Source organism: Cryptomeria japonica, chromosome 8 (genome assembly GCF_030272615.1).
Source record: "Cryptomeria japonica chromosome 8, Sugi_1.0, whole genome shotgun sequence".
NCBI lineage: Eukaryota > Viridiplantae > Streptophyta > Pinopsida > Cupressales > Cupressaceae > Cryptomeria > Cryptomeria japonica.
Genome location: NC_081412.1, coordinates 570,818,778 through 570,835,371, shown reverse-complemented (window position 1 = coordinate 570,835,371; position 16,594 = coordinate 570,818,778). Strand labels below are relative to the sequence as shown.

The 16,594-nt window shown below is 37.4% G+C and overlaps 1 protein-coding gene across 1 annotated transcript in view; it reads left to right on the top strand.

The window, feature by feature from the left end:
- The first annotated feature begins 564 nt into the window (after positions 1 to 564).
- The window catches only part of LOC131030598 (syntaxin-32), a 66,493-nt gene continuing 50,463 nt past the window's right edge, over positions 565 to 16,594 (top strand). The window contains exon 1 of the mRNA XM_057961468.2: positions 565 to 1,086. Coding sequence (XP_057817451.2) covers positions 849 to 1,086 — 238 coding nt within the window. The 5' untranslated portion in view covers positions 565 to 848. The remainder of the gene's footprint in view (positions 1,087 to 16,594) is intronic.

Here is a 16,594-nt window from a genome sequence, read left to right as displayed (position 1 = left end):
TGCTCACAAGATAGTTGTTAGATTGTTGTGCTCACATATTATAAACCTTCATTGATTTGTGTATTCAAAGATTTAAACAAAAGTGATAATGCCTTAAGATTAAGACTTGCTAATTGTAACCTCAACAATAAAACTATTACAAAGAATAAAACCATTACAAAGAGATCTTCCAAAAGTGATCCTTCTAGATTTGAATTAGTCTAAAAACCCAAATAATCTACATGATAAAAAAAAAACATATTTCTTACTGAAGAAAAGTAAACAAATTCTTCAATGTTTCAGTCCTTGTATATGTCTTGTATATGTTGTTATATATAGCTGGTTATGTTTCAGTTTTTGTATTTTTGGATGAGCTGATTGTGGTCATTTATAGCAGCCCTTATTGCTAAAGTTTAGCTGTAATTGTGTCCCTTCTTTTCTTGCAATCCTATTAGATTACAATTTAATTTTATTGTATTCATTTCTGCATTCCACACGTTAATATTATTAAAGTCGTCTTCAAGCGTGTAAATAGAAAAAAACTTTCTTTTGAAGGGAACATTATCGCGTAAAAAACTACATTAATCAAAGAACAGTTTTCGTACGAGGGTTTTTTTTGGTTAATCTAAGTACAAAATTGAGACAGTTATTTACAAGGATCTGTAAACTCTCGAGTCCTCGAGTCAGCATATTCATCCCTGTTACTATTGTTCGTTCTTTCTTATCGGTTTCGAATTCCGGACTAAATAATTAAATTGCATGCTTTCTCTCAACATATAGAAATTCATTTCACTAAATATGAAGAATAATAGTGAAAATTAGAGCGCATAATCGACCTAAGCCAGAGAATTATTGTGGGCTTATTAGCCATGCTTTCTAAGACTGCTCCCTCTCCATACCGAGATAGGACAGCAGAATTCCATAATGTAGTTGGAAGATTACGGAAATCATCTTCTTATAACCCTTCTTTTTCTCTCGAGAATGGAACCCTTAATAATCCAACAGGGCTTCATGGGGTATCTCTACAATCTGAGTTTAACAAAAGAGCATCCAGGATTGGACTTGGCATTCATCAAACTTCACAAATGCTTTCAAGATTGGCTCAATGTAAGTCAGAATTATTCACATGTGTTCTTTCTTCTCTGGTAATACATTAGGTGAGGTTATGATCCACCTAATTCGGTTTGGAGAAAGCTTGGGTGACAGTGGTTTAGATTTTAAATCTCGGATATGCTCAATTGTATGTATTAATCTTTGTAAGACCATTTTTTTAACATTTTAAATTTATACAAATTTATCCTAGAAAGCAATCTAGGACCAGATTTTGAATCTGGGTCGTGCTCAATTGTATGCATTAAACTAATCATAGACAACATTTTTAATATTTTAAACTGTGGATCATGCTTACTGTACATCATTCAACTAGAATTGGGTCAGATTCTGAAGTTCGGTTATGCACAAATGTACCCTATGAAACAGGGTTTATGAGCCTATTCACCTTATCGAAATGAGTTATTCTCCGATATGCCCTCTTAAACATCGATCATTTCTAAAATGTACCTTATTAAACTTAGGTATTGCTTCAATATTCCTTTGTCATTGCGCTACATTTTTGCCCTAAATTCTTTACGTCCTGCACCAGCTTATTGGTGGTCAGAGGGATTTGAATTGAATGATGTGTTACTGGTCTCCCCCTATACAATTTCGCCACAATTCGGTTGGATTTGTTTTTTTCACACCTTTTGCTTGGAGTACTCATTTAAAAAAAATATATGTTAAACATAGGTTATGACTTCACGACTCAGTATCACACACCATCTTTATAGCGGGATATGTTTGGTTGCTATTTTAATTATATTATTTGTGCTATTTTTATTAGTTAGGCTTGAGTTTGTTCAAGTAGGACTCAATTCAATGGAATTGAGGACTCGCAAGTGGTTATCTTCATCTTATTATTACACAATCCTGAAATACAGACACATGGAAGTCATTAATAATTATATATATTAATCATGTGTAGCATCATTAAACCCATACTGCTCTAACCCATCTGTAAACCCATACATAGATGGCTGGCATTGTGGACTATAAAAGATATTATTATTATTATTTTATCAAGACAAGCTTATAAATTGCTAGTTCAACTTGGTTTTTAAAATTTAAATTTTGTAATTCACTGGGTTGCATCATTAGAAACACTTTATTCTTTATAACAATGGGTCTTAAAATTTTGCTTATGTTAGCACCTCTTTTCTGTCTGTTTAGCACTTCCTCAAGCTTTTTGCTACTTTCTGGGTAACTTTTGACAAGATTAGAGTTCAATTTCCATCTCAAAGCATCATACGGCAATAACTGGCTGGTCAGATATCCATGCTTTGCTTTCGTTGGCAATTCAGACAATTAGCTAAAAGATCTGTGTCTTGTTTCTTCCTCCTGAGCCAAAACTCAACACCTTTTCATTTTGGATGCACCTTGTGGGTTCCAAGGTGAGCTTGCCCCACTTGGAGATCTAAATTGTTTAAATTCTGAAATTTCTTGGTACTATGATTCATTATCCTAGTCACAAAATCCCTTTTTGTAATGGGATAGTTGTGATGGAGAATGATTTATTTTTCTTTGCTTCTCATAATTGCTACAGTGTATGTTAAAAAATTATCTTCCCACTTCCGTATTTAGGGATGCTATTATTTTTAATGGGAGGGGATAATATACAAATATCATGCTACATGTGGTAAAACCATGAAGATCATTATCTCAAGGAGACAATTTTTAGCTACTTACTAAATTGTGACTCAAATCTTCCATTCCAATGATCAAGACTTAGGGTTTAAAATCAACCTGTTTATTACTTAGTAACGGATTTTAACACAAGAATTTTCTTCCCAGTTTTAGTAATTCCACATATTCAGATTACTCATCCTACAACATTGTCAATCGCCCAACAAGTAAATTCTATTTCAAACACCAAGAAAAGAACTACGAATCATTTCTCTTATGTACTCCAATTATCACAATTTGCCAGAAAACCCTCATAATTACAAACCACTATCCTTTCTAGCAAATGGACATTCATAATTATAAACATCTTCCTTTGATGCTATAAGTATACAGTATAGACTATCCTCAATTTCATTACTTTAAAAGAGAAGATATAACTTTTGATAATCATGCAGCAGTCAGCCAAATCAAATTTCAGACATAAATAAAGGAAACCAACATTAAAAACATTGAAGCTCTTTTCATTATTTAAGCAAATCTAGTGAACTGATTTTAAGGATTTGTCTACTTGTAACACCAAATGATGACTCAAGTAAACCTCATTTTTCCCATTGTAGATACTAGAAAACAGCCAGTACTGGTAAGTTAACCAGAAATTTATTTATCTATATGATTTTTACAACACAGAAAATTCAGAATGATATAAGAATTTATTATTATTTAAACTCAAGCTCATAGTTATTGAGAATATTCCTAATCAAGGAAACTTTATCTACTAAAAGGAGGCAAAATACCTTCACATTCTTTTCAAGCAAATTTCTCTTCCAGATTAATAAATCTGCCTTTACATTATTCACCCTTTTCAAGACAAAATAGGAAGTTAAGAAAGGCCATCATTTATCTCAAGATCTAATCAAGAAGTAAAGAAACTCTGCAAGCCCTTCATGTTGTACCTCCATTTTGGATTTTGCCTATTACTAACCTTTAAAATAACCATTTGCACTTAAAAAGATATGCCTTCTACGCTTCAAAGTCCCAAAAGCTACATTCAAAATTATTAACAAAGTTCAAACCAAACACATGACTAAGGTTTCCTTGTATATTTTAAAAATGACACATTAAAAGATAAAAAAATTAGATTAAGGTTTTAGGGGTTCTATTGGGGTCTCATCCCAGCTAAAGCTCAATAAATAATGCTACATAAACATGCTGATATCACACCTACACATTCATAAAAAAGCGCAGCCAGCCAGCCATTACAAGCTTTCCATGATACAAAACTAGGCTATAACACAACTACTAACAACATACCTTTACACTGAACCAAAAATCTTTGAAGCAATTTGGCTTTAAACGACCCTTACATTGGGATGGTTGTTTGTAAAGATTGGTAGCTTTTGCTGACCTTTAGTTGTTTCTCTTGGCTGTCCTATTTTGTTGTGTATTGCTTGTTGCTTAATCTTTCTTTCTGTACAAGGGTCTGGGCCCTTTCAATATCCCTGCTTACCTTATAAAAAACAACATATGTTTACACATCAACAAGGCTGAATATAAAGCATAGCATAAACAAACCACTACAATGCTATTACTCTAATTACATGCTGAGCCATAAAACCCTATACCAACTTAAATGATAAAATTTTAAACCACACCAAAACCAGTGCCAAATCCACTGCTGATGCAGACACTGCAATTCTTTTGCTCCCCAATGCTCCATCCCTGCATGTTAAGGCAAAGACTTCCACTGCTGATTAGTCCTGGAAGAGTTCTTGAGACATTCACCAATTCAGTTGGCAGAATCTGAGGCCCCACCACATTTGCAAGCCCTACAAATTTGATGCCTGTATGAACCCCTGCCCTTTGCAAAGCCCTCATGGTTTTACCATCCTCTAACACTGGTAGCGTGAAACCACTGAAAGTCTACAGAGTTCCTTTATTATGACACAAAACAAGTTGCTTCAGCATCGAATTGATATCTTTCCAAAAAGAATCCAGCTCTTGAACATGCTCCATCATAGCCATTAACCTTGAAAATGTGAGACAAATTTCAACGTTCTTCGACCTCACAATTTTTTATTTTTTATTTTGCTCCTGCCCAACAATCTTGGGCACAACATCCTCATTGCGGTTGTCCATCTCATCTCTAATCAGAAGGAACATTTCCAGTAGAATCTCCTTGATCTCCACTTCGTGCAAAACACCTTTTAGCTTGAGCAGAAGTTATTTTTAATGGATTCTCTACTCCTTATCTCTCTTGTGCAAGCTGCCTGCCCTAAAACCTCTTAAATAGCCTTTAGCATACCCTTTGACCTATAATTGAACATCCTCTTCAACCAGATGCCTTCGACTCTTTTGGCCCCTTCCAACATCGGGACTCAAAAAAGTAATCTTTCATAATACAAATCTCAAACTTAAGCAAAACTTCAGGAAAGATTAGCAACAGTGGCAACTCATCACAACCATGATTAATCCATAAACAAGTTGTTCTTCCTAAATTTCCGTAATCAAATTCATAGCTTTCAAACTCAGGAGCAAGGAAAGAGACAACCTGGTGGTTTTCGTGTGTGGGTGGGAATTCATGTGTGTCATCCACTGCTTCATCAGGAGGTCGAAGCTAGTGATGTATCATCCCACTTGCATCTGAAACATGCAACATAGAATTCCAATCCTCAATAGGAACATGGTGGCGAAATTTAGACTCAAATGGAAACTTGGAAACATGAAGTATTTCAACCTTTAGCTCCCTTTGAATCTTTAGTAATGGGTCTAGCCCCGACCCAAATTGCACATTGTACTCTGGTTCCATCTTGGTGACCCTTTGATCATCAAATATTTCTTCTTGCCTTAAGTTGCTCATCATTTCTTCCATCTTGAGCATGCATGGATGAACTTCTTCATCAAGGACTACTCCTCCTTGAAGTGCACTGGAATCACTTCCCTCTTCATGTTTTCCTCCTTGGATAGATGAACTTTGGAAATCTCTTGCACCATCTCTACTTTGAGCTAAGTCCTCCATTTCTGGTTCTTGATGATCTTCAATAACTTGCAATTTTGTATATTCATTCGCTTCCATATGCTGACAATCGCCTTGGGTTGTTCTCCTTGCTTGGATGTATTACATTGCTTCTTTGATCTTTACTCCAACGGCCTCTCATTCTAGTTTGATGTACGAATAATCTTCATCCACTTGAATGCTTGATTCAATTGTACCATCTTCTTCCAATTTTCTTCCTTCACAACCTGATGATGTTGCAAGGCTTTGTTCTTTTGATGCGGGACTAAGATGCTCGTTTTAGATGCATTTCCTTGGTAATTTTGATAATCCCAACCGACATCTAGCTTGGTTGATGGCCTCTTCACATATTGAACAAGTGAATTTTGAGTGAGGTGCATTGTTTCGGCACCAACAAGGAAGCAACACGCTTTCGAGTCGTTCATTGCCCAACTCTATTTGATTTTGAATTCTCAACCTTAACCTTGAGAAAGGATCATTTCCATTGACCTCATCGTCAAGCTTTATGCACAATTCTAGTTTTGGAACATCCCGTAAGAGGAGTTTCCCTTGTAGAACCAAATCTATCCCTGACAATAATGTCAAGAAATTCATCTCATCATGCTTGGTGGTTTCCCGAATCCAACACCTCCCTAGTAAGGTGAATCGAGACAAATTCTTGGGGTGCAGTTGTGCGTTCAAATCTTCTTGAATCTAAGTGATGTCCGCAAGGAGACTGTCCTGATAGCAAGAAATATGAACAATTGCCCATCCATAAGAAATCGTTTTTTTTTTATTTTTTGTTTTTTGATTATTTTGGATTTTCTACTTTTTACTTTTTTTGGATTTTCTGACATATAAGAGATCTAACATATCTCTGATTTGGCACTTGAAAGCTCATACTAGTTCTAGCCAACTTGAATTTTTGCACTTGTGAAAATGAACAATTTGATGTTCAACCCTCCTTCTAGTGCCAGTTCTGTTGACGTGCGTTTTGTGACCACACCAACACAGAATAAAGTTTTCCAACAGTCACTTCACTCTCTCTTGATCAAAGTTCAATTGTATGCCAAGATTGCAATAAGTTCAAACAATTGACTCCAAGGTTCCGGTTATACAATGGATGTGACTCAGTTGGTTTGATGTGATATGCTGGTAATCCAAGGGGATTTATGCTTGAATCATTCTTTCACTTCTTTGTTGTGGCTGGAACTTCATCATCATATATAACAATCCTATGATGCTTCTGCTTCGAATGAAATGAACTGGAATAAATCAAAATTAAAGGGGAAAAGGTTAGAAGGATCTAAATCTACTCTTAAGGACAATGATATCAATGGATAGAGCTCTAATGGACGAATTCCAAATAAACCAAGTTCTGCTTCGCCAAGATTAACTACAACTCCACAAGAACTGGTGCAATCTTCCAAGGATGTTAAAGGATTTTCACATCAAGAAAGTGCATTTGAATACCCAAAACGGCGCAATCCAAACGGCTATCCACAATTGAACTTAGCACAAATTTGGTGGCTCAAGCTAACTTTACACTGCAACTTATAATCAACAAGATGCAAAAAGTATGAACCATAGAAATTCACCAAACACCATAACATTCTCCATTGAAATCAAAGCACTACCCTACTTCTACTCTAAATGAGGAAGCTGAAACCATGCAAGTTTTGAAAAAATAACTTAAGTGGACACCATTAGAGAACAATGTTTCATTGTTTTATCTCAATAACTTATCACAACAATTTCATACAAATCTATCTGCTTACAAATGAAGGGGTCACCCCCTTATATAGGCCTCCAACCTTGATTACATGCAAACCCTAGTTAGGGTTTGATTTAAAAGATTCCACACACAAGATGCAACAAGGTGGGAATAAACATTAATGACCCATCATGCCCATTATCAATTAATTACATTCCTGCCAAAAATGGCGTCCATTGTGCATTAAATGCACCTCCTCTTTCAAATTCATCCAATGTGCAATAAATGGACCATCACCTCCAAAATTGGTTGCATGCAAAAGATGCTCCACTATCTCATATGACGGCTGCCATGCAATGAATTAGCCGCCACCTTGGTTAAATATTTCTAGTAATGAATGCACCACTATGCCTTCATGTACTCAATAGATTCTTGCCATGCAAATGGACCCCGTTGTCATTTATAATTTTCTTGGTTGTGCTTGATTAATGTGGAATATTCTCTTTGCATGTTGCCAACTCATCTTTTACAAGAATCTTTCCATTCCAGGCTCACAAAAGACATTTCGGAAGATTATCCTGCCTTGGTAAAATTTTAACAAATTTATCCGCTCCCGCAGGAATCCTGCTTGTCTAGAATTTAAGGAGAGAGAAAATTCTTGTCAAGAGAATTTTTTCATCTTGAAGGAATTTTTTCGTTCTTATCTCGTTTTGAAGGAGATTTTTTTATCAATCCATCACTTCCTATTTTTTAGGATTTTTTTTGTTTTGAGCTCCGAAATTCAAGAGAGAATTCTCTCCTGGCCCATTTTTCCTTCATCTTGAAATTTCTTCATCTTGGGCGCATTTCTTTCTTGAGGAAGGAATTTTATGAAATTTTAAAATTTTCCTCCCAAATCATGTTTCTGGATTTTCTACTTTGTCCTGGAGAGCATTTGCTAGGAAGTGGAGGAATTTTGGAAAATTAGACTTTTCTTCCTTGATGTCATTTTGGCGCCCAATCTTGACCTTGATTCTACTTCACCCCTGAGGAAGGAATTTCTTCATGCCTTAGCCAAATTTCACATTTTCCAAGAATTTTGTCCTGAAGGAAGGAATTTCCAACACTTAATCAATTTTTCACATTTTCCAAGAAATCTGTCCCAAAGGAAGGAATTTCCAACACTTACTCAATTTTTCACTTTTTCCAAGAATTTTGTCTTGAAGGAAGGAATTTCCAACATTTAGTCAATTTTTCACTTTCCTAGAATTCTGTCTTGAAGGAAGGAATTTCCAACACTTACTCAATTTTTCACTTTTTCCAAGAATTCTATTGTGAAGGAAGGAATTTCCAACATTTATTCAATTTTTTCACTTTCTTGGAATTTTCTTCACCTTCTGTGAAATCTATCGTTGAGAGAGGAATTTTGACTTTTTCCTTTGCCTTGAATTTCCTTCTCAATTTTATGTTTGGGCAAAATTTCATGTTGAGAGGGAAATTTTGAATTTCTTCCTTTGACTTGATTTCTATGCCTTTCTTCCAATGTCAATTCTATGTCTTGGAGGAATTCTTCATCCGGAAGGAAATTTCTTCCTTACCCCTGTCCAGTGCTTCATCTCCAACTTGGGCACTGAAATGACCTTGTGGGTGGAGAATTTTGGTGTTGAAAAGTTTTTCCTGAATGACCCCATTCTAGCGCTCTTACCAGGACTTGGGAGCCATTTGGGCATGCTATAGGAATTTTGATCATGGAGGAAAAATCCTCCATGACCCCATTTTGGCACTCATTGTCTCTTCTTGGGCGCTGATTTGATAGTGTGCAGGAATTTTGGGTTGGCGGAAAATTCCTCCACACCCCCTATTTGGCACTCCACCCCTATGCTTGAGCGCCAAACTCATGTATTGCAGGATTTTTGGTCATGGAGGAAAATTTCTCCATGACCTCACTTTGGCACCCAATCTCCTTTGGGATTTATTTTCTGGGTGAAGGATTCTTGCTTGACTTTTTCTAGACTTAGCCATTTTTGCACTTTCTAGATTGGGATGTGTTGATGTGTTTTTTATGCACATAACAATACAGAATAAATTACCAAAGTAATTTACCCTCTCTTGAACAAAATCACCTCAGATGCTAAGAATGAAATCAACTAAAATGATTCCAAGGTTTCTACATGTCAGGTCTTGACGAGTGGGTAAGTTCAGTGGTTGATGTGAATTGTCGTGTTTCACTTGGGGGCTTACACAAATGTTTGGATTATCATGAATGATGCGTTATAGGTGTGTTGACAACTTAAGATTTATCGATATGGCTCTGGATTTACTTCTTACTAAAAAAAGGACAAAAGGAATAGGGTTCAGGAAATCTATTCTAAAACTAGGAATGTAGGAAATGATGAATGGATAAAGTGGAATCAAACCAGGCAAGATCTCACAATTAGGTATTGACACAAGCTTAGTGCAATCGTCTAAGGTATACTTAAAGATTTTCAGGCTATCACCATCAAACGTTAACACCATCTAAGTTGATGCTTGTCAACGGATGAGTAATAGTTGAAGTTATGCTTACTCAAATTCCAGTTGACCACACAAGGCGCACTTACTAGCGGCAAGAGGCTAGTGGTATGGATTAAGGATTCCACACAAATGAATTCAACAAATCTTTCACTCAATCTAACATACATGAAAATAAATTCTAATCTAAATTCTAGTCTAACTTGGAGGAATTGAGAACCATGAATGCAAATACAACACTTAAAAAGCAAAATCACCAACAATTGAACAATGATTAGGATTCAAATAGCTGTAGCATATACCGACAATTCTACAAAAACTCTCTCTTACAAATGAGAGACAAGGGGGCATATATAGAGTCTCTTACAAAATAGATGGCCCAGATTGATCTAAGATCAACGACCGAGATCATGCCAACAAAACCCTAGAATTGCCCTAATTAGGGTTACATCAAAAATGGCACCACCAACATATGGCCCAATGAAAAGATACCTAGTCATCATATAGGGAATCTTCTAGAAGATTCCTCCATGCGTCCCTCTCTCTCCTAGCATACTCCAAGAATCTAGCCAATACTTAATCTAACTCCTCCATGGAAATGATCACGTCCAGTGAATTCGAGCAAGCATTCAAAGTATTCTCCCATTCTGGCATAAGCTTCTGCGAATTATGAACATGAATCAACAAAGAGACCAAGTCATCTATCTGACTCTTCTTCAAAGAGTCCAACTGGCAAAAATACATAAGTTTCATCTTGTCTCTTAATTTGGCTAAGTGTAAACCACTAGCATCACTAACATCAACGCTCAATAATTCCTCAATCGAGGCAAGGATCTTCATCTGAATGTCCTGAATTAATCCTTCCATCTCCATACAACTCGACTGGGCGTTATCATAAGTTGATTTCTTCACGGCTAATGCACAATACCAGCCATGGAAATTATCTGTCTCCACTGTGCACAATGTTCTCACTGACCAAGGTGAAACTAGGAATCTTCTTCAATGCCTGGAGGCGTGGAATAGTCTTGTCTTGAATAGGCCGGAATTCTTCCCAAACTCCCTCAAAATACTGGATTTTGAATATAAGCTCTGTTGTCCTATCATATGCATGAACAAACTGAGTAAGGAAATCATCTGCTTGCTTTCTTGTGCTTTCAATCCACTTTTCCACCTCTGAGTGTGTACCTCTCGCTACCTCGTAGTGTGAATGTATTCCATGGTCAACTGCAATAGGGGAAATAAGGGTGGGATCTCCACGCCTTGTCCCTGCAATATACTCTCTAAGTCTAATATTTTTTTCTCTGTACTTTTCATTCTCTGCAACCGCTCTGTCTAACCTTGCATTGATTGCCTGGAGGTTGTCACCAATCTCTTGGAATTCCTGTTCTCTGGATGTACGACCAAGGGTGACTGAAGTGATCTGGAAATCCATAGGAGTAGCAATGTCCGCTGTCACTCCTGCAATAGGAACAACAATTTGCACAATCCGCATTCTTGTCTCATCTCTAGCTATGTGCGACAAAATCTCCGCTCTCTTGGGCTCCTTCCCCTTAGCACTCCTAGCTAGGTAGTCATCAATATCATCAATAGGCTGTACCTCTATCATTTGTTTACTTTTCTCCATACTTCTCCTCAGCCATTCAGGAATAACGGCCATCTCCATACCATCATCAAGACATATTTCTCGATCAAGTCCTTTCAGTGCCGAGATAACATCCTCATTGTCATTAGGATTATCCCTGGTTATCCCTGGTCCAATCATATACTTCATTTCCCAAGCTAACTTCCAAAAGGACAGTAGGGGATTCCGGCTGATCATTATTCTCATCAGGTGGTGCAGATGTCGCTGTGGCATGGAATTCCTGAATATTCTCTGGTAGTATCACTGTGTTGGAACACTGCTGAGTCTCCTTGTTCTGTTCTATTACTTCAATCACTTCGATTGATGAGACATTGGGAGGGGGTGAAGGAATGATAAGTGGAATCATAGTTTTCTGTTTCTTCTTCACCTCCTCAATCTTCTTCCCTCTGGCCTTGACTTCTCCTGGCGTGTTCTTCCTTCTCCTGGGAGCTTGACTCTCTTCGTCTGCATGAATCCTGACATCACTGACAATCCTCTAATCATCCTCGAAAGTAGACTCTTCCGGTTTCATCTTTTCATAAGTGAAGGGAACACCCATGTCAACTAACTTATTCATCTGTATATCCACCCATAGGCGGGAGAAATTCAAGACCTCTCTCATCAATATATTCAGGTCAATCTTTTCTGACTTTGACCAATGAGGCAATAGGATTTCCTTCTTCATTTCACTCTCATACTGTGGATGTGTATGATCTCTATCATCTAATACTTGATCAGGAATGAGGAAAAGTCCACACTTCCTCATGAAATCTATTGACATTCTGGACCACATTCTTCTCTTCACTGCTTGCTCGTCCATCAGGTTAGCCCAATAATCTTCTATGTCAATCTTATGAGTGAACTTCTCTCCTCTGATCCTTCCGACCTCCTTGTCTAGATCAAATCTTTCTCTTTTATATGTAGCAAATCGATAGAATGCAAGTTCCTCACTCGCAGTGCTGGCGGTTATGGCGGATTGGCAAACCTCTGACGTCTTCCCAACTGAAATAGGGAATGTCATTCCTGTCCTGTGCTTCTCTCTCTGGATAACCTCGAACTCTAGAAGCTGTCTCACCACTTCCAACAATATCATTCTGTCGGTAGGATACCTAGGAAGTTTGTAAGGTTCAGATTGAAACCCATGAATCCTGAGGTATGTGAAAGTGGGAAACTGTATATACCACGATCCATAATTTTCTATTAACTCTGTTGCCTCTTTGGACAATTTTCTGTGGAATCCGCCTTGCAGCATCCGTGTGTACATAGTGAATGCATAATTCACTCTCTTATAGTCTTCAATTCTATGCATGCTCAGCTGGGGGTAGCATTCATAACTCTTGAACTGTCCTTGCCCATTCCCGACTTCACCTTTGCATATTAATCCTCTGTATGAAACAAACTGTGCAAGCAGGTACACCAGGCAAGAAGTCATGGCGAATGACTTGGACCGCTCTACATTCCTCAGCTGAAAATCCAGATTGTCACTTATAATCTTGGACCAATTCACTAGTGTTCCTCTAAGACAATCCTGGATGAAGTAGAACATCCATCCATCAAATATTGCTCCCTGCGGCATCCCCATCACTCTGTTGAGTAAGAATATCAAATCACTATATTCCTCCTTAAAATCTATGCACATAAGTGTCTTGGGAGCCTTGGAATGATGAAACCTAGGCTCAATCATCCACTCTTTGTTAATTAAATTCTTGCATACACTCATCTTCTTCGTGTATCTTTCTGCATAATCCTCCTTGGTCACATCCTTCATGTCTGTTCCGCGTGGAATTCCGAACACCTCAGCAATGGCATCTTCAACAAGGTAGGCGATGACAACGCCTTTAGGACTCTTGATCATTTTTGTGAGCGGATCATACCATCGTGCACATTCTAGGATCAACTCACTGCACTGTATGGATTGTGGAAATCCAGCGGCATGGAAAATGCCACTCTTCATAATATTCGTATATGCTGGGGAAGGAACCTGATCTCTGACTCCGAACATCCGACGGTGCATCTGGTTGAAGTCCAAGAAATGCATGTTTTTATCAGCGATCTCCTTCCATCTGGATGAAATCTTAAACTCTGGATAAAATCCAGTCTCCAGCGTCTTCAATAGTTCTTTCCTTTTCTTATATCCTGACTTTGACATCACACTTGTACGAAGCTCGAAGTTAGACTTAGGAAAATATTCGTAATAAAATTCCTGACTTTCTAAAGATTTAGTTAATTTACAGCATGGAGTTAGGAAAATAATCCATACACTCGGTAAATTATAGCAATTAAGTTCAAAGTGTGACAACACTAAGGCATGGAAGCCTTCCATAAAATTCATTTATACCTCCTTATGCTTAGAAAATATGCAAGCTAGAATGCAAAAGAGTATACCGGATTGATGATGACTAAGGAAAGGTGTGAAAGGTTGTGTTTTCACACAATGAATGTTTGAAGACACCTTCCGCAGTCAACAATGGAGGTCAAATTTCTGAAGACAACCTGAAAATCAGACTTTCAAAACATGTTGTAATCAAATGTGCATAATCTTGATAAAAATCAGTTCTAATGATCAAAACAATCATTTTCTGGAATGCAAGTATGGCTGGTAAAAATTTTTATTTCTGAGGACAAGTCTGAAAATCGGATACTTCAGACTTACCAGCACCTTGCAAAGTGGTTTAAATCCCTGAAAATGATGAAAAATGGCTAAGGGAACAACCCCAAGCAAATTCGCCAAAAATGGTTAGGTGGTTGGAAATGAAAATTTCTGAAGACAACCGCCTAACAATGGAGTTTCAGACCTGCAACAGCGATAAAATGGTCTAAAAAATGCACAGAAAACTCCATAAAACACCTCCAAATGCTAAATGCCTAAGTTGGAATTGGCTGGGCAATAAAAACTTAAGTCTGAAAATTAATGGCAGCCATTAATGGAGGTCAAAATCTGAAGCAAACCTCAGATCTGAAGCGAATCAGCAGGATGAAAATGATGGCAGCCAACAAGCATGCACGAAAACCATCAAAATGTGGCACCAAATCACCTCCTTAGCAAAATCGAATTTTCCCAACTATGGCGCCAAACTGAAATCTGAAGATTGATGTCAATGGCAGCCTTGATCTGCAGTAGCAAGGATGGCAGCAATCTAAAAAATCGCTCAAGTTGGGATTGGATACCCCAAACACAAAAAATTGCTTTCCTTAGCAAAAATCGAAATTTTCAGAATTCTGAAAAATGTTGTTAATGGCAGCAATCTGTAGTAATGAAGGTTTGAACAACAAGCAAAAATGGTGGAAGGAAAATCGCCCAAGTCTCCAAACATGAAATTGCCAATTTTCACCAAAAAATGCTAAAGTTTGAAAAAATCGCCAAACTTAGCAAAATCGAAATTCTGAAACTGGTCTTTAATGGCAGCCAAGAGGAATAGATCAGCAAGCTGAAAAAAATGGAGGAAAATAAATCCTCAATCCCTCACTTCACAAAAACGCCTTGCTAAAAAAATTCGCCCAACTTGGAGAAAAATCGCTTTCATGGAGACACCTGATAGAAATAATAATAAAATAATGCTAAGTCTTCTCACATATACTTGCTTTCACCTCTCACTTTCACCACACAAGCAATGTGGGATAAAACACTTGTATAAATACTTGCTTGGTGAAAACCTAACTTGCTTCTAGAAGGTTCAAATATTAAATAATTATTGCAAGTTATTAAATTTTGCTTTTAAAATATTAAATAATCGTTAATAATTATTTAAAAACAATTAAAAATGGGGCTTACTTATTAAAAATATTGCAAATTAAATCCAAAATAAGCCTCTAGGGGAAAATCGATATAGGTTGGGATTGAAAAATCCCTTCAAAAATCATTAAAATGCCAAAATTTACCCCATAAGGAAAATTCGACCCATGCTTGGATAAAAATCCATGCTCCATTTCATCAAAATGCACACAAAACCCCCCCCTAGGGGAAAATCGATATTAGCTTGGACAAAAATCCACACTCAAAACTCACTTAACTTGAAAAAAACCTCCCTGGTGGAATTTCGACCTCAGTCTGGATGAAAATCCGGACTCAAAACTCTTCAAAAATATTCCTAGTGGAAAATCGATCCCTGTCTGGATGAAAATCCGGACAAAAATCCTTACAGATGCTCTCAGGGGAAAATCGATCCCTGTTTGGATGAAAATCCGGACAAAAATCCTCACTTAGTTGTCGCAAAAATTCTGGCGGAAAATCGACCCAGGCATGGAATTATCCTCGCACTCCAGTCTGCACTCTAGTCTGCACTCCTGGTGGAAAATCGATGGCAGTTTGGATAAATCCTGACACTTAGCCAAATTTTAGAACTCCCAGGGGAAATTCGACTTGGGTATGGATAAATAGTGGGGGAAAATAGTAGCCAGTATGGATTTCAGGGGAAACCCATGTGTAGTATGGATTTTGAGTGGGGGAATGGGTTGGGTAGTCTGGAATGTGAGGGGAAAAGCACCTCTAGCATGGATTTTGACCCTTTAACCCTTGGAATATGAATTTCCCTTAGGATTTTATCATTTTAACCACTCAAAATCACTTAGGAACATTAAATTTAAACTGGACTTAGGCTAATTTTCCAAAATATGAGCGAAACGCTAGGAAAATATTGGAATAAAGTGCGAAATCAATTTTAATAATACCTTAGGAGCGAGAAAACAACTCCAAAAGATTTGTGAATATCTTGGCACTTTAAAATCACTAATGCGCGTGTTTAAAAACACGTTAACGTTCAATAGGTTTACACTTAGCAAAAACTTAGGATCATTAAAATATCAACTTTTTGCAACTTGATCCTATAACTTCAAAAACCCTAGACGACACTAGGCATAATCAAAACTCTGAGACTCGGGCACGGGAAACGCAAAATTGCCCACTAAGCAGCCAAAACCCTAACCTAACAACGCAGAAAGCCGACAAAGAGGGGGTCCCCGTTAGCAATGGGGCGATGTGTGAAAAGGTCACAACAGGATGCCATCTTGGATTGAAGTGGATTTTCGTGCCTTAGGAGATTTTTCAATGCCTTTCCACTTCTGGAATGAATTCCACACTTAG